The sequence below is a fragment of the Arvicanthis niloticus genome, chromosome 18 (assembly GCF_011762505.2).
Source record: "Arvicanthis niloticus isolate mArvNil1 chromosome 18, mArvNil1.pat.X, whole genome shotgun sequence".
NCBI lineage: Eukaryota > Metazoa > Chordata > Mammalia > Rodentia > Muridae > Arvicanthis > Arvicanthis niloticus.
This window is the reverse complement of record NC_047675.1, coordinates 50,244,535-50,263,849: the sequence shown is the minus strand read 5'-3', so window position 1 is coordinate 50,263,849 and position 19,315 is coordinate 50,244,535. Positions and strand designations below refer to the sequence as shown.

The 19,315-nt window shown below is 49.4% G+C and overlaps 1 protein-coding gene across 1 annotated transcript in view; it reads right to left on the bottom strand.

Moving 5' to 3' along the window:
* Positions 1–1,523: 1,523 nt before the first annotated feature.
* Positions 1,524–19,315, bottom strand: part of Cog2 (component of oligomeric golgi complex 2) — a 35,111-nt gene continuing 17,319 nt past the window's right edge. The window contains exons 10-18 of the mRNA XM_034522188.2: positions 12,137–12,276; positions 10,338–10,399; positions 9,143–9,294; positions 8,018–8,191; positions 7,264–7,336; positions 6,859–7,001; positions 4,635–4,774; positions 3,165–3,345; positions 1,524–2,148 (exon numbers count right to left, since the gene is read on the bottom strand). Coding sequence (XP_034378079.1) covers positions 2,038–2,148; positions 3,165–3,345; positions 4,635–4,774; positions 6,859–7,001; positions 7,264–7,336; positions 8,018–8,191; positions 9,143–9,294; positions 10,338–10,399; positions 12,137–12,276 — 1,176 coding nt within the window. The 3' untranslated portion in view covers positions 1,524–2,037. The remainder of the gene's footprint in view (positions 2,149–3,164; positions 3,346–4,634; positions 4,775–6,858; positions 7,002–7,263; positions 7,337–8,017; positions 8,192–9,142; positions 9,295–10,337; positions 10,400–12,136; positions 12,277–19,315) is intronic.

Genomic DNA, 19,315 nt, shown 5'->3' with positions numbered 1-19,315 from the left:
GGGTTTATTCCAGGTCATGTCTGAGTGGTGGGGAGGGGGTGGGAGTGGGGCACAGGACAGCTGGCCACTTCTAGTGAAGACACACACATGGACACCACGTTATAACCCCTCCCCCCCCCCCCACATACACAGAGGTGCTGGGGGGTGAGGCTGCTGTTCAGCTCATTCTCTTAGCCCATGGGATGCTGTCTCACAGGCATGCCCAGGCTTGTTTCTTGGATGACTCTAAATCCCATCAGGCTGACAAGATGAACCATCCTAGGAGTCTATGGAAGACAACAGCAGTGAGTAGCTATCCAGGCTCTGAGACTGGTCCCTTACGGAGCAAACATTAGGGTTAGACCTTACCGAAGACCCCTGTCCCCTACAGCAGCCAGGCTCGCCATGGGTAGCTTTGCTTGTTCCCCACTTTTTGTTACAGGGCTGGAGCCTGGACTGCACCCTTCTAATCCACCTGGTGTCAGTGCCCTGGTGGGTACAGCACAGCTGAGCTCTGCCTGTGCCCGAGCTAGAAGCCAGCACAAGTCCTGCTGCTCACAGAGACCTGCGGTCCTCAGCATGGACGGCTCTCCCCAGCCTCACTGGCTTGGCTCCTCAGTGCTCCATGGGTCCTCCCAACAGAGAACAGCTTGAGCCACAGGTGGTAGTAGCACACATTGATTTTGAACTTCTGCCTCTACAACAGAATCATTTCTTCGCAATCAGTTGCCATATTTTTGGTCACGGAGAGCAGCTTGAAAAATGAATGCATGCCCTTTGGTTAATAGGAGGGAGACAGTGAGCTGCAGGTCCCTGAATGACAGACTGGCCTCCTCCTTACAGGTCTCTTATGCCAGAAAGCAGTAAACTGCATGGGAGACTGTTTTTAGTGTGGATGCTGAAGCTGGGAAAATGTATAGCTTCAACTTTAAACTTGTGTGAATAAAACTGACTCTCAACAGGGAAACTAAGGAACAGGAACAAGAAGCTGTTCTGAGGAGCTAGACCCAAGTCTGAGACTGTTAGCTTTTGCCCAGACATCCTGCTCTCAAGGACAGAAACACCCTAGGGAGGTTGGAATGTAACAGTCTGGAGTCAGAGCCAACAGGGTAAGAGATTAGGCCTCCTGGCCCACTCTTGACCTCCAAGTCTCTAAGCTGAGGCCAGTGTGTACATTGAGTACCTGGGCTGGCAATTTGAGTTTGGAGCTATTTTGCCTGGGCTTAAATTCCTCCTGCCAGTTACCTACCCATAGACGGGAAACAGCAATGCCAGAATTGGGCTGGACACTGTGATCTCTCCTTTCTGGGAGCAAGTGACAAAGCCATTGGACAAGAATAGGCAGGGCTCCTTGGGGATGACACATGTGTGTTCAAGACGCAGCTGTGACCTCTCTTGACTATCAACAGCATAGCTCCTTGGCAGAGGCCTGTTCCACACAGCTGAAGCAGCTGGAGGGAGATCTGCAGAGACAGGAACCCTCCATCTGTGCCACAGGGAATGCATGTCACTGAAGGCAGGCATGATGAAGGCCACTGGGACTGAGTTCATGACTTACACATTTGCAGCATACTTCTTTTATTTAGGAAATGAATCTTTACTGTCGGCCCTGGCTCTGACAGAGGTGTGGACAGCAAGATCAGAAGTGCTATTCTTCTGTGCCCAGATGGGCTGGCCACTCTGTAGCCTCTAAGGAGGCACAGAGCTGACAGTGTCTCCCAGGTCGCAGGCTGGGGACAATGTTCTACTCTGCACCGGTGCATCCTGCCCAGGGCGTCCCCTGCAGGGCCAGAACAGCCCGACAGCCACACTTGTAGATTTATTTTTACCTACTGCAGACATCAGCTTGTCTACACTAAGATTTACAATAAAAATAAAACAGTTTGATCTGTAAACTACAGTCAAAAGCTTCGAATGCCATAAAAACTCTTCCACACGATGGAAAGGCTTTTGGTTCTTTCTTGGTGAAAGATGGCCCGCATGCGCTGGGCAGAGGTGCGGGCTGTTGCTGGACGACTTGGGGGACAAGGGCTGCTTTCTTCTCCACTCCAGGTCCTGTCAGGATGCCTGGGGCTGTTCTGCAGTCGCCTGGTCCCTGGCAGCAAGGACGAGCTCTGTGAGGGCTGGGAAGCTCTTGATGTCACTGGTCTGCAAGCCCATCTTTTGTATCTGCAAAGGCCATGAGAATGAATTGTCACTGTGACTGAAGCTAGGATAGACCGAGCCTGCCCCACTGAGGTGGGAAGGGCTCCCAAGGAAGGAGGGGAATGCTTTCTGTTAGAGCAAAGGGCTGGCTTGGTGCAAACCTGCACAGTGTGGGTCACGTGCTTCACATTCTAAGAAGCTAGCACGTTTGAGTCCCTCAGCCCACCACCACACTAGACTCTAGACAGGGTAGCAGTCTCTTCTGCGGACGTCAGAAAATTCGAGGAGAGCAAACCCACGTGTAGTGAATAGAACAGCAAATTGTTCTTTACTTGGAGAGTTTCCCACAAAGCACCGCTCAGCTCTCAGAGAGCAACGAACCACGACACGAGCACGGCAGCGCTCTGGGCTACCGGGTGTCCCACCTCAACAGCACCAGGGACAGCACATCTTTCCTTCTTGCTCTGCCCATGTCTTGCTTGTGAGACTTCAGATTCCTTATGGAATAAACATGGCGGCAGATATGTGCAGACTATCTCACTCTCTTTTTTTGAAACGGGGTCTTACAATTTCACTCCTGGCAATCCTCCTGCCTGGGTATCCTGAATGCAGGGATACCAGGCTATGTATGGACCTGACTGTCAAGAAAGGCAGTTGCCTACATCTGTACCTGGCGGCACTGCTGCTCTCACCACACCCTCACGGGAGGCCTACAAGCCGCCATCAGCCCCCCCCCCCCCCCCCGTGATCAGTGCTTTATATGCACAGGGTGGGAGGCTGCAGGCCTCACCGCCGGCTCAGGACTGTGGGCAGCAAGGGCAGCTCTGCTGACAGCCTGAGCAAGAGCTGAAGCACCCAGGACACCTGCTGTTGGGTGGGAGGAGACCCCTGGGGTCCTCTGATTTTTCTACCACCCACTTCCTGGCACACACCCTTCTTCACAGCAAGTTAGGCCTGACTCTTTTCTATCACTGGCCCTAGAGAGGTGACACCTCAGCCTTGGCTAGCCTGGCCTCAGAGCAGGCCCATGTTGCTGGCACCTGTTCTCCCAGGTGCTCCACGTCCAGGGCCAGCTGCAGCCGTATCTTGTCGTCGTCACTCATGCCGCCGCTGGAGCTGACAGGGTTGGTGGCTGGGGATCTCCTGGCTTGTTTGAGGCGCTTCAGGCTTTCCTCCATCTTCCTCACAGAGTTCAGCACGTCCGAAACAGTCTCAAAGTACCTTGGACATGAGATGGTAATGACAGGTTGGAAACAGACACTGGTGACACCATGCAGGAACTTGCTTTGTAAGTCAGAGATTCTTAAGATGGCAATGACACACACAACAGCTCAACTGAGAAATGTGTTGTCATGTTTCCTAAGTCTCCAGCATGACATTCCCTGAGAGTACACAGGTGTCTGCTTAAAGCACTAGTCCTGGGGCTGGGAGAAGGCTCAACACGTGAAGGGTTTGCTGTGCACACATGAGGGCCTAGGTTCAGATCCCAGCATCTATGATACTGGCCTATAATCCTAGCACTGGGATGTAGAGAGACACTCACGGGGTCTTTCCAGGCAGCAAAGCTGAATTCAGGAGCTTGGGGCTCAGTGAGAGCCTGTCTCAACAAGGTGGAGAATAACAGAAGAAGCCACAGACAACTGACCTCCAGCCTCCCATGTACATACAAATAAAGATGCTAGTTCTCAATACAGAACTGAGGGCCAGTGTCCTTTCCAGGTGCAAGTCCCTCTACCACATGGCCAGACCAGTCAAGCATTCTGCCTCTTAAAGTACAAACATATCTCAGATTTTCAACAAAGCTCACTTACTCCCAAGCTTTCACATAACATTGCAAATCCGTCATTTTCTCGCCTGGCTGACAAGCTGGCTGTGTGGCACTGGGAACTTACTTGCCTACAAAACCACGGTACTGTTGCTTCTAAACTGACCCACAGCAAGGTGGGGGTTCGGGGCTGAACTCAAAATGAAAACCAACCTTACTAGAAAACCAATAGTAAAACAGAGGCACAGACAGCTTCCCTCTCTCCTGTGCTGCAGATGGAACTCAGAATTGCTAGAATGCCAGACAACCACTCCACCAGGAACCAGTGGCCATTCCACTAGCCATGAGGGAGCTAGGAAGAGGTCCAGTTACCTGTTCCTGCCTGGACCTTCTGGGCATCACACTTTACAGGTGCGGTCCCTCCCTCCCTCCCATCATCTCGGGACCAGCTGGAGCATACTTTGTAATTCTATTGCATCTAAGTCTGCCGAGAAGAGGAAGGACCCGTCTGTGCTGAGCGGGGATGGCAGTAAAGGTGCCCTCGGGGTTCAGGGTTGGGGACTCACAGAACCCAAGTCAACCTGACTGTACTGCAGGTGGAGAGAGGGTGAGGAAGGGAGGGATAGGATCAAGTGCCTGCCCACACCCTGCCCATTTACAGCTGCGATTTCTACGTGCAACCCAATGCTCTAGGAGCCCTTGCCTAGGGTGCAGACGGGCAGCTCTCCAGAGGCCTTTAACTTACTTGTGAGTGCTGTCAGACAGAGCTTCCTGTAACCAGTGCTGCATCACTGCTGGCTGCACCTTGTCCCCATGTCCACTCTGAAGCTGGTACAGTGGCTTCAGTGCACTGTCCACGTATGAAGAGGCTGTGCTGGGGACCTCCTGGAATGCCAATGCAAACAGGAGTTAGGGACACAAGGAAATAAGGAGTCATCATGCAGCCGGGCGGTGGTGGTGCACGCCTTTAATCCCAGCACTTGGGAGGCAGAGGCAGGCGGATTTCTGAGTTCGAGGCCAGCCTGGTCTACAGAGTGAGTTCCAGGACAGCCAGAGCTACACAGAGAAACCCTGTCTCAAAAAAACAAAATAATAAACAAACAAAAAAAAAGTCATCATACCATTAATGTTCAGCAAACAGTTCCATCCCTCCCAGAAAGCAACTAGAGGGCCACAGAAACCACCTGGGGCAGCAGTGGGCCAAGGAGACAACCCCCTGCCTCTGCTCCAGATCAGGCTTGATTCTGCGGCAGGATGCACAGGGCTGAGTCCTGACTCCTCCCACTAGACAGATGCCCAGGGCTGGTTCTACATCTTGTTTAAGTAGCAGGATGGCACAGAGGACTTGGTTCCATGCCCTGCTGGTGAAGACTGCCCCAGGGCTCAGGGGGGCTGAGGTGCAGTGCATATTCACACAGACCAAATGGAAGGGAAAGGAAGGAACCTGGGAATGTGCTCAGGCCCCTCCCACCTAAGGGGCTTCAGGTCCAACAACAAACAGCAAAGCAGGAGACTTTGTTACAAGTGGTGGTCCTGGTGCAGATCTAGATCTGCTTGGTTTGCTTACTGGAGTCAGAGCCCGACTTTGCAGCTCTGGATGGCATCAAATTTGTGATCCTCCTCTTAGCCTGCAAGTGTGGGGACTGCAGGTGTGACTACCATATAGGGCTCTGCAAGTCCAAACTGACATGAAAACAGACAGCTCACACTTGTAAGCCCAGCACTTGGAAGGCTCAGGCACAGGACTGCCATGAACTTGAGGGTAACCTCAGCCACAATGAATTCTAAGCTAGCCTGGGATACAGAGTAAAACCCTGTTCCCAAGGTGACAATGACAATGCCGATGATGATGATGATGACGACGATGACAATGGACAAGAAGAGGAAAGCAACCGCACGCGAACGGTGGTCAACATAAGCCCAGCATCGAGGAAGCCCTTCCCATACTCTAAACTTCTTGTAACAAATGGGTAATGCTAACAGGAGCTGCTTAGCACGTAAACAAAAGGAAGGTCATAGGTCACTGTTCCTGTGAGTCTGGGGTAAACAAAAAGGCAGTAAACTGAGTCTAGCACTTCACCATGACCGTGAAAGACAAGCAGAGGAAGAACCAGTCACGAGAGCAGGAACAAGGAGAGAATGCATGAGAATGCGCTGAAAAAGAATCCCCAGCGGCTCGGCCACAGCCCAAGCCTCCACCAGAGCGTCTGCAGCACCAGCCAGCCTGGGCTCTTGGCAACACACACCCTACCCACTGGGCTAGCTCACTGGCTGCTAACATTGTCAATGCTGTTCTCTATTGTGTTCACTGAAAGAACAAGGGAAATCGGGTATTTCCAAATAACGATTTGCTGGAGTAAGATTAATTAAGAATTTAGGGGACTATATGACGACAAAATAAGTTTAAATGAATAAGACTTAGAAATGCAATTAAATGATTTCTTGGTGCTGGAAAAAAGAGTCAGCAGGTAAGAACACTTGTTGCTCTTGCAGAGGTCCTGGGTTCCCAGCATCCACACGGTGGCTCACAACCATCTGTAACCCCAGTTCCAGGGAATCCAACAAGCAGGCACACAGTGCTTATACATGCATATAGGAAAAAAGTCATATACATCAAGGAAAATAAAAATTTAATTGTTTCCTTTTTTTTTTTTTTAAAGAAAGTACTTTTCAGTACTTGTGGTACTGCACACCTTTAATGACAGCATTCAGAGGCAGAGAGGCAAGCCAACGTCTGTGGGACTGAGGCCTCTCTGGTTTACAGAGTGAGTTCCAGCTCAGTTTGCACTCACACACATACAAAAATTAGTTTTCCTTAAAATCTAAAGCCCACAGGGCCAAGCACACACTGAGCTGAGCTGGCTCCTGGCCCTCCTGAGTCCTTTACCTCAGTCTACCCTAAGACCTGACTGTGGCCCACATCTCCCTGGCCCTGCACACCACAGAGCTTTCTCCACAGTGATACTGACCTTATTGGTCCTGCGGTAAAGCCTGGGGACCTCCAGGGCACTCTTCAGATAACTGAAGCAAGACTCACTCAGGTCCTGGACAATCTTGCTGTTCAGAGCCGGCACATGGGCAGACAAGGCATTCTGGGAGTCTTCCAGGGCCGCTGTGACACAGGGCAGTGGAGTGAGTCACTGGTCCAGCTAGAGTAAGCTTCATTAAAATGTGACCATGGTGTTTAGAGTGTGCTAATAAATCAAGTCATTAGTACAAAATAGCAATCTCATTTATAGAAGTTAAATTAACGAGCAAAACACAGAAAGAGCTAAGAATTCACGACTGGAGTCGAGGTGTCAGTCTGAACACCAGGAGTCTACAGCATTGTATGTAACGTCATTTCTTATTCAGAGTCTGAGTTCACTTTTTACCTGAGATAGATGAAAAATTCTTAAAGCCGACCATTTCAAGTTTCAGCTTGACTGTCTCCAGGAGATCTGGAAGCTGAAACACATTTTGGACACTAGTTCCTTCTTTCAATCAGAACGAGCAGCTCTGCGTCCACAACCTCAGGCATGAGTGACAAGTGTTGAAACCCGAGGCGGTGGAGCCCCTACGTAGGCCACTGGGCACAGCATGGGGCCATGCATGGCTGCTGAAGGCAGAAAAGCCAAACTCATTTTACAGCTCTCCATGACACCCACACTGCTCACAGGAAATAGCCCATGTTTTCTCACATAATATATTTGTTCAATCACACAAAATATAAACTGTGAAAAGAAAAGTCTACCTGAAGGTGTAAACTGTTAAGTGTGCCCCATAGAGTTCTCTGAATGCTGGGAGCAAACCACGGCCCAACAGAGAAAGTGGGTGGGGACTTCCATCCCATCAGCACGCTCAGACATCTGGGCAGGGAAGTGAAAATAATTCCAGGCCAGCCCACCGCAGGCTGTGCCCAAGCACAGCTGAGCTGATGAGGAAGAGTGGAGCCTGCTTATGCTGAGGGTTAGCTTTCTCCTGAGAGCAAGGAGCAGTGGGCACAGTGCTTCACAGCAGGGACGAGGAAGCAAAGATGTGGCATACTCAGAGGTTACTGTGGAGGGAAACATCCAGTAGGGCAGAATGTTGTCACACAGGACCCCACAATTCACAGATCCATGTATCTACCAGGGCAACAAAGCTCACCCGTTCCTGCATCCTGCCCAGGTCTGAGACCACACACACCAGCCGAGTGCTGGAGATGGATGCGGCGCCTGCTTCTGAAGGATGGCTTCCTTGGTCTTCCGAAGGGTCTTTGCTGCCAGCCAAAGGCTTTTTAGTCTCCTTGGCACTTTCATTGGAAATGGGCCTGACAGAGAGCTGGAAAGGAATTTCAAGGATCAAACACTCCCTCGGAGACACGGGGCATTTGTATCTGTTCAGGAGCTCTGCACACACACTGGCTGCAGGGTACAGCATGTCTATCTCAGGCGGGTTTGGGCCCTGCTGTTCTTGGAATTGTGTCTTCTGGGACAGCCAGTGGGGTAGGAAAGTCTGTGAACAGGGAAGTAAGGAGACACACACCCCGACTTCCAGATTTCCCTTCCTCCTGGACCTCAGCTCACAGGTACATTTTCACCACAGCCACACATAGAAGCCATTTTGCCAATTTACAAAGAGCCAGAGAGTCAAGTCTACAGGGCGAAGGGTGGCAGAGCATGCTGGGCCTCAGCCGCTCTAAGCCTGCTGTGCGCAGACAGCAGTGTGCCCGCACCGCACTGCTCTTCTCTTTAACACTGTCTCCCTGTTTCCAGCCTTCTGTACCGTGAGGGCCGGCTTGTGTCTGTCACTGATGGTGGCCCTGAGGTGGCTCTAAAACTGATGTCTGGACGAACCTAAGGCCGCTGCTCAGCTTTAGTGGCACCAAACCCCCGGGGTGGAGCCATGGGCTTCACTGTGTGCCAGGAACTGGGGTGCAGAGAGCGAATGCACTGGCTGCAGAGGATCAGGAGGCCTAAAATGGAGGGTGACTACTTCTGTTTCGATCATCATCTCACCGTTTAAAACTTAAACCTATTTATTTACTTTTATTTCTAATATTTTTCATTAAAATGAACATTTTATTTTCAGGGTGCTTTAGGAATTTGATTTTGAGACGAGAAAGTCACTAGGGTGGGACTTCTCAGTAATTAATCCTGAGCATGTGGCCAGGTGCCCAAGGCTGGATCTGACACCACAGGACACTCTGGACACCCTGTGGGTGTTTAGCCACAAGCCCCTCGAAGTCCTCCCATGCTGGCTGGGTAGAGGGGATGCATGGTGCCCACTCACCTCACTGACAAACACAGAGAATCGGGCCAGAATCTGCAGCGTGAGCCTCCACAGCCGGTGAGCCAGCAAAGGCAGGAACATCTCGTCCGACCAGCATTTGCCCAGGCTGATCCATGTTCTGTGAGAAGCCAAAAGGCAATACGGACTTCCAGCTGCAGAAGAAGCATGGACTCAGGCACACCATCCAGTCACAGCTGCTGTCTAACCCTAGGCACTGACACAACTCAGGAAAGACGAGGGCACACTGTGGACCTGAGGCCAACAGAGATGCTCGGACAGCCCTTCGGTAACTCACCCGACAGTTTCCAGGCACGGGAGTTAGCATCAAACACGAGGTTCAACTGTCTTAACAGGTGCTTTCTACCACACAACACACGCAATGGTGTGGGCAATGTGCAAGCTCACACTTCAGGTTTTACTTTTCCCTACCGCAGTTTGGCTACTACCCACACAGAGGTCAATCGTTATGACTTCTGTAGAGATGGACAGAAGAGACAACTCCATGACTCAATAAGGGTTTCAGGATAGACCTGGCAGTGTCAGAGCAGGAACCTGGAACCTGTGTGTCACAGAAATACTAAGTATCTCAATGGCTACCAAGAATGGTGTGTCCTGAGTCTGAACACCTGCAGCTGCCACCTGCCCAGAGTCCCAGGAGGCCTGGCTTGTATTCCAACCGAGTCATCCTTAGGAGGGGACGGAAGCCTGCAGGCGCACGTGCCGCCTGCCTTCCCACAGCTGGTCTGGGGCAGGAAGGAGGTGAACCGCAGAAACCTATAGATAGCTGAGTGAATCTACAGTCATTCCACACAAATGCACCCAATCTCAAGATTGATCACAGAGTCTAGAGGGTACCAGGACCGTGCACAGGATCACGGCCCTGACATGTTGCATTCAGGAGGAAAAGGTCCGTTTGTAACTTTATAAAGCATCTTTTGCCATCACCTCTCAAAAGCAAGAATTCAACACATCAAGACTGCTTTCTATTTGTTGTATAAAAAAGTAAACTGTCTGAGAATGTAGCTTACTAGAGGAGTGCGTGCTTAGCACATTACGGGGAGGTCCTGTTTACTTAATCATGTTAACCAGTGTTCTTACAGCACAAATCCCTGTGTGGCGAGAGAAGGCAGGAGCATACTCAGGACTAGGGCTGAGCTGCCCTTTAGGGACACCTGCTGCTTCCTGCTGAGCTTACCTGGAGCATCTTCTAGCCCGTCCCTGAGGGAAGCTTCTAAGGATCCTGCCACTTCTCTGAATCTGAGGAAGAAGGACATGGTCAGCGTCGGGGTCTGGACGGGTCTGTAAGATGCTTCTCCTGTGTGGTCTGCTCTCCTGCCCACGGACACCTGGTATTCTCAGGATGTCCAGATGCCCTTTTCCTTTTTCCTACACAAGAAATAAGCTCCCAAATGAAGCCACTGTTCTGCAGCGTTCTTTGCTATCTGCAGCTAGTCTCAATCTACTCCATCCAAGCCTTACTGAGAGGGTCCCCTTAGTTCTACTTTGCAGTAACAGCTCAAGGCCACACAGTGTTATCTTTAACCCCCCGGAGTCAGCAATACCACAGTGAAGACTAAGACACACTAAGAAACTAAGACACAGAGAACTGGCTTGGTACCTGCATTTGTCATCCCTGGGCTCACTGCACACACCCTTCATCCTCTGCTGACCCTTCCTGCTGCAGCCTACACCCTGATGGCAGCCAGTCCCAGAGTCCAGCCACCCATCAGACCTGGGTTTCACTAACAGAGGCAACATGTTTGACAACTGGCTGCCTCTGTGAGCGCTATTTCCAAGCTGCAGTCTCTGCACATTCTTGCTACTTGCTAAGTCCCTCAGTAATGGGGAATCCTGACTAACGTTCAAGATGAGTTCATGTCACTGATACCTGAGAGTCATCTGTGAAAATGAACTGAGCAGGTGCCAGGGAAGCCTACAGCAGGCTGGTCTCGGCAACAGCAGAGAGGAGGCACAGAAGGAACACAAAGCAGAGAGAGAAGTGGCAAGAGGCTGAGGGAGCAGCCCAGGAAGCAGCATCCAAGTGCAAGGACAGAGAAAGGGCTACGGGTGGTGGGGTGCACACCAGCCTTGAGAATGCTGCCTGGCATCTTTCACAATCTACACAAAACATAGGAAAGAAGACTGATGCAGAGGCCAAGGGCCTGGCTCTACTGTCCACAATGGAAAGGTAGAGCCATGTTAAGAAGCCCAAGGTGAGGATGTGCCATTGCTACGGTCTTCAGTGGACTAGAACATAGCACCCGACAGAGCATGAAGCTGGAAAGAAAACCAGGCTTAGTTAGCAACCTAGGTAAAGGCATGAGGCCCCAGGCTACGTGAATGCTTCAGAGAGTTCACGGAAACAATAGGAACAGAGCCCTGACAGTCAGCACTGCTCAGCAGTGAGACATCTGCTGTTGAACCAAGGAACACAACTCTGAAAGAAAGGTCCAAGCCAGCAGGCTTACCTGCCTTATGGAGGCCAAGCTGCTGACCTCCACGGTGAGCCCTGAGCAGCCATGCGGCAGCCTCCAGATGCACTGAGTGTCACTGTCTATGGGAGCTCAGGAGAGGAAACATTTGGGTTTGGGGAAAGACTCTACTCATATCTTTCCTTGAGCATCATGGTCTATAGGGAAGCAAAGCATGCTTACAGAATGACACCTGTGGCATCCCAGTGCGAGGGTGTTGCTTTCCTCTGCTCTAAGTACCAGACAGAGTGAAGCGCATATGTGCGGTGGACATGCAGCTCTGAGGTGGGGACAGGGAGGGGGAGTAAAGATACCTAAACCTTCACATCATGGAGTCCACATCGTAGAAGGAACTGCAGACTGTACACTATACGAATGTTCTAGCATCATACTCCAGAAACTCCAATCAACCTCTGTATAGTCTGAAGCTGTGTGGGTCATATGTGCACTTACTTTCTCTACCAGGGACCAAACGTCCATTTTCCAACACCTATGGGAGGGCAGGATGGGGTGAGTGACTGACCTTATCTGGAAGTAAACAGGCAGGTTCCACTTGTTGCTGAAGCTGTGGTAGGCGGGGTGTGCTCGCAGTCGCTTCACACTGGCCTGGGATCCACACTGTCGTTCAAACCTCCGCACAAAGTCCATGCTCACAGTGTATCTCTAGAACAGGAACAAGCAGTGGGATTTTCTCCATCAGCAAACTAGACAGTCAGGAGCACATGCTCAAGACTGTAGCCTAGACTGCAGAGATCAACGCAGAATCAGGCAGGAGCACCTGTCCTCAGGGCGGCCTCCTAATAACTCCAACTCCCCCTTCATTAGAGTGTCAGCATGACCACAGCGACTGTGCTACTACCCAGGTGTCAGAGAAAAGCCCATCTGAAGCCAGGTGTTCCTCTGCAGTCCAGGGCGGCCCTGAGCTTCCCATGGGATCACAGGCAGAAGATTAAGAGAAGGATTCATCTCTCCTAGCAGAGGTCTTTTAAAAGGAAATGAGGAAAGAAAATCCACTGGAGGAGACACTGTATGATTCTTGTGGATGAAAGACGATAGGACTGACAGACGCGCTAAACATGTGTACCGTCACCATGACACCCTCCTCCCTCAGACACAGCTAGGAAACATAGCAAGCCACACTTACCTTCTGTGGGGTCTCCATTCTCTAAGTCCCAGGCTCCCTGAAAACCCTACTGGACTTTCTCAGGTAGACAGGGCTCAACCCCATGTCACTAATTCCCTGAACTTAGCTCCTGTCACACAGACAGAAACTTCATTGGAGACTAAGCCACAGATCTTAAATATTTTTAGCTAGTTCAGGTATCTCTTATTCTCTGAGGGTAGTCTAGGTGTGAGGAGCTGAGACAAAGGTACTTGAACTGTCTCTAGAAACAGCAAGGCTGACAGAGTACAGAGGACCACACTTTCAGAAGAACTGTGGTATGGGCTTCAAGCCAGAGGCATTTCTTAAAGAAGTGATAGAGACCCACAGAAAATGAGGCCATTAACCCTGGGCCAGAAGGCCTGCTCAGAATTTGGAGTTCAGGTTCTCTCAGAAGTTTCCCTTCTGAGCCCAAACTTCTGCCGAGCCACCGTGGTCCATATGAGTCTCTGAAGAACACAGCAAAATAGAAAGACCCCCGATTGGCTCACACCACACTGCTCCTTCACCCCACACAAAGCATCCAACCTAAAACACAGCATTTCTAAAATCATGAAACTTGCTTACACAGCTTATCGAAAACACAAGTCATCACATCATTCAATATTCTATACACAGGACAAACAGCACAGTGGAAGAATGGGTTCCTCTGGTACACGATCCATATCTGTATGAGCCAAAGTCTCGGGAAGTTTCCTGTGCCTCTCTAGACCGTGGGAAGTACTAACATCATTATAGACCGCGGGAGGCACTAACATTATAGACTGTGGGAGGTACTAACATTATAGACTGTGGGAGGTACTAACATTATAGACCGTGGGAGGTACTAACATTATAGACCGCGGGAGGTACTAACATTATAGACCGCGGGAGGTACTAACATCATTATAGACCGCGGGAGGCACTAACATTATAGACCGTGGGAGGTACTAACATTATAGACTGCGGGAGGTACTAACATTATAGACCGCGGAAGGTACTAACATTATAGACTGCGGGAGGTACTAACATTATAGATTGTGGGAGGTACTAACATTATAGACCGCAGGAGGTACTAACATTATAGACCGTGGGAGGTACTAACATTATAGACCGTGGGAGGTACTAACATCATTATAGACCGCGGGAGGTACTAACATTATAGACCGCGGGAGGCACTAACATTATAGACCGCGGGAGGTACTAACATTATAGACCGCGGGAGGTACTAACATTATAGACCGCGGGAGGTACTAACATTATAGACCGTGGGAGGTACTAACATTATAGACCGTGGGAGGTACTAACATTATAGACCGCGGGAGGTACTAACATTATAGACCGTGGGAGGTACTAACATTATAGACCGTGGGAAGCACTAACATCATTATAGACCGCGGGAGGTACTAACATTATAGACCGCGGGAGGTACTAACATTATAGACCACGGGAGGTACTAACATTATATACCGCGGGAGGTACTAACATTATAGACCGCGGGAGGCACTAACATTATAGACCGCGGGAGGTACTAACATTATAGACCGTGGGAGGTACTAACATTATAGACCGCGGGAGGTACTAACATCATTATAGACCGCGGGAGGTACTAACATTATAGACCGTGGGAGGTACTAACATTATAGACCGCGGGAGGTACTAACATTATAGACCGCGGGAGGCACTAACATTATAGACCGTGGGAGGTACTAACATTATAGACCGTGGGAGGTACTAACATTATAGACCGCGGGAGGCACTAACATTATAGACCGTGGGAGGTACTAACATTATAGACCGTGGGAGGCACTAACATTATAGACCGTGGGAGGTACTAACATTATAGACTGTGGGAGGTACTAACATCATTATAGACCGCGGGAGGTACTAACATTATAGACCGCGGGAGGCACTAACATTATAGACCGCGGGAGGTACTAACATTATAGACCGCGGGAGGCACTAACATTATAGACCGCGGGAGGCACTAACATTATAGACCGTGGGAGGCACTAACATTATAGACCGCGGGAGGTACTAACATTATAGACTGTGGGAGGTACTAACATTATAGACTGCGGGAGGTACTAACATTATAGACCGTGGGAGGTACTAACATCATTATAGACCGCGGGAGGCACTAACATTATAGACCGTGGGAGGTACTAACATTATAGACCGTGGGAGGTACTAACATTATAGACCGTGGGAGGTACTAACATTATAGACCGTGGGAGGTACTAACATTATAGACCGTGGGAGGTACTAACATTATAGACCGTGGGAGGTACTAACATTATAGACCGTGGGAGGTACTAACATTATAGACCGTGGGAGGCACTAACATTATAGACCGTGGGAGGCACTAACATTATAGACTGTGGGAGGTACTAACATTATAGACCGCGAAAGGCAATAACATCATTATAGACCGCGGGAGGCACTAACATTAGAGACTGCAGGAGGTACTAACATTATAGACCGTGGGAGGTACTAACATTATAGACCGTGGGAGGTACTAACATTATAGACTGCAGGAGGTACTAACATTATAGACCGTGGGAGGCACTAACATTATAGACCGTGGGAGGCACTTATAGACCGCGGGAGGCACTAACATTATAGACCGCGGGAGGTACTAACATTATAGACCGCGGGAGGCACTAACATTATAGACCGCGGGAGGTACTAACATTATAGACCGTGGGAGGTACTAACATTATAGACCGTGGGAGGTACTAACATTATAGACTGTGGGAGGTACTAACATTATAGACCGCGGGAGGTACTAACATTATAGACCACGGGAGGTATTAACATCATTATAGACCGTGGGAGGTACTAACATTATAGACCGTGGGACGTACTAACATTATAGACTGTGGGAGGTACTAACATTATAGACCGTGGGAGGTACCAACATTATAGACCGCGGGAGTTACTAACATCATTATAGACCGCGGGAGGCACTAACATTATAGACCGTGGGAGGCACTAACATTATAGACTGTGGGAGGTACTAACATTATAGACCGCGGGAGGCACTAACATTATAGACCGCGGGAGGTACTAACATTATAGACCGTGGGAGGTACTAACATTATAGACCGCGGGAGGTACTAACATCATTATAGACCGCGGGAGGTACTAACATTATAGACCGCGGGAGGCACTAACATTATAGACCGTGGGAGGTACTAACATTATAGACCGTGGGAGGTACTAACATTATAGACCGTGGGAGGTACTAAAATCATTATAGACCGTGGGAGGTACTAACATTATAGACCGTGGGACGTACTAACATTATAGACTGTGGGAGGTACTAACATTATAGACCGTGGGAGGTACCAACATTATAGACCGCGGGAGTTACTAACATCATTATAGACCGCGGGAGGCACTAACATTATAGACCGTGGGAGGCACTAACATTATAGACTGTGGGAGGTACTAACATTATAGACCGCGGGAGGCACTAACATTATAGACCGCGGGAGGTACTAACATTATAGACCGTGGGAGGTACTAACATTATAGACCGCGGGAGGTACTAACATCATTATAGTCCGCGGGAGGTACTAACATTATAGACCGCGGGAGGCACTAACATTATAGACCGCGGGAGGCACTAACATTATAGACCGCGGGAGGTACTAACATCATTATAGACCATGGGAGGTACTAACATTATAGACCGCGGGAGGCACTGACATTATAGACCGTGGGAGGCACTAACATTATAGACCGCGGGAGGCACTGACATTATAGACCGCGGGAGGCTCTAACATTATAGACCGTGGGAGGCACTAACATTATAGACCGCGGGAGGCACTAACATTATAGACCGCGGGAGGTACTAACATTATAGACCGCGGGAGGTACTAACATTATAGACCGTGGGAGGTACTAACATTATAGACCGCGGGAGGTACTAACATTATAGACCGTGGGAGGTACTAACATCATTATAGACCGCGGGAGGCACTAACATTATAGACCGTGGGAGGTACTAACATTATAGACCGCGGGAGGCACTAACATTATAGACCGTGGGAGGTACTAACATTATAGACCGTGGGAGGTACTAACATTATAGACCGTGGGAGGTACTAACATTATAGACCGTGGGAGGTACTAACATTATAGACCGTGGGAGGTACTAACATTATAGACCGTGGGAGGTACTAACATTATAGACCGTGGGAGGTACTAACATTATAGACCGTGGGAGGTACTAACATTATAGACCGTGGGAGGTACTAACATTATAGACCGTGGGAGGTACTAACATTATAGACCGTGGGAGGCACTAACATTATAGACCGTGGGAGGCACTAACATTATAGACCGTGGGAGGCACTAACATTATAGACCGTGGGAGGCACTAACATTATAGACCGTGGGAGGTACTAACATCATTATAGACCGCGGGAGGCACTAACATTATAGACCGTGGGAGGTACTAACATTATAGACCGTGGGAGGTACTAACATTATAGACCGTGGGAGGCACTAACATTATAGACCGTGGGAGGTACTAACATCATTATAGACTGCGGGAGGCACTAACATTATAGACCGTGGGAGGTACTAACATTATAGACCGTGGGAGGCACTAACATTATAGACCGTGGGAGGCACTAACATTATAGACCGTGGGAGGTACTAACATTATAGACCGTGGGAGGCACTAACATTATAGACCGTGGGAGGTACTAACATTATAGACCGTGGGAGGCACTAACATTATAGACCGTGGGAGGCACTAACATTATAGACCGTGGGAGGTACTAACATTATAGACCGTGGGAGGCACTAACATTATAGACCGCGGGAGGTACTAACATTATAGACCGCGGGAGGTACTAACATCATTATAGACCGCGGGAGGCACTAACATTATAGACCGTGGGAGGTACTAACATTATAGACCGTGGGAGGTACTAACATTATAGACCGTGGGAGGTACTAACATTATAGACCGTGGGAGGTACTAACATCATTATAGACCGTGGGAGGTACTAACATTATAGACCGCGGGAGGTACTAACATCATTATAGACCGCGGGAGGCACTAACATTATAGACCGTGGGAGGTACTAACATTATAGACCGTGGGAGGTACTAACATTATAGACCGTGGGAGGTACTAACATTATAGACCGTGGGAGGTACTAACATTATAGACCGCGGGAGGTACTAACATTATAGACCGCGGGAGGTACTAACATTATAGACCGTGGGAGGTACTAACATTATAGACCGTGGGAGGTACTGACATTATAGACCGTGGGAGGTACTGACATTATAGACTGTGGGAGGTACTGACATTATAGACCGTGGGAGGCACTGACATTATAGACCGTGGGAGGCACTAACATTATAGACCGTGGGAGGTACTAACATTATAGACCGTGGGAGGCACTAACATTATAGACCGTGGGAGGTACTAACATTATAGACTGCGGGAGGTACTAACATTATAGACCGTGGGAGGTACTAACATCATTATAGACCGCGGGAGGCACTAACATTATAGACCGCGGGAGGTACTAACATCATTATAGACCGTGGGAGGTACTAACATTATAGACCGCGGGAGGTACTAACATCATTATAGACCGTGGGAGGTACTAACATTATAGACCGCGGGAGGTACTAACATCATTATAGACCGTGGGAGGTACTAACATTATAGACCGTGGGAGGCACTAACATTATAGACCGTGGGAGGCACTAACATTATAGACCGTGGGAGGTACTAACATTATAGACCGTGGGAGGCACTAACATTATAGACTGTGGGAGGTACTAACATTATAGACCGCGGGAGGTACTAACATCATTATAGACCGTGGGAGGTACTAACATTATAGACTGTGGGAGGCACTAACATTATAGACCGCGGGAGGCACTAACATTATAGACCGCGGGAGGTACTAACATTATAGACCGCGGGAGGCACTTACATTATAGACCGCGGGAGGTACTAACATTATAGACCGTGGGAGGTACTAACATTATAGACCGCGGGAGGCACTAACATTATAGAGCAGATTAGAAAACCAGCGAGCGCTGAACACTCAGCAGAGACCGTTCAGACACAACTGAAGGGATGGTCACTGCCCTGTGGGAAGGTCCTGAGCACCACGTGGAGCACAGCAACACACAGGGGTGAGGAGGGCCAAGAGCCTGAGGAATCAAAGTAACCGCTGGGGAGACAACACACACGAACACTCCAGAATGGATGAAAATACTTGTCTTCACTCCAACTGCAGAGGTCGACTTCTTAGCAAACTACCTTCCCCAAAGAAACTCAAGGTCATTATGTGCCGACAGACATAAACTGATTTTATTATAAAGACATGACATGTGCCATCAGTAAGCCTTACTACGAAGCAGTGGTTCTCAGCCTCCCTAAGGCTGTGGCCCTTTAATGGGGTTCCTCGTGCTGTGGTGACCTCAACCATAAAATTATTTAGTTGTTACTTCATCACTGTAATTTTGCTACTGTTATGAATCATATGTAAATATCTGATATGCAGGATGTCTGACATG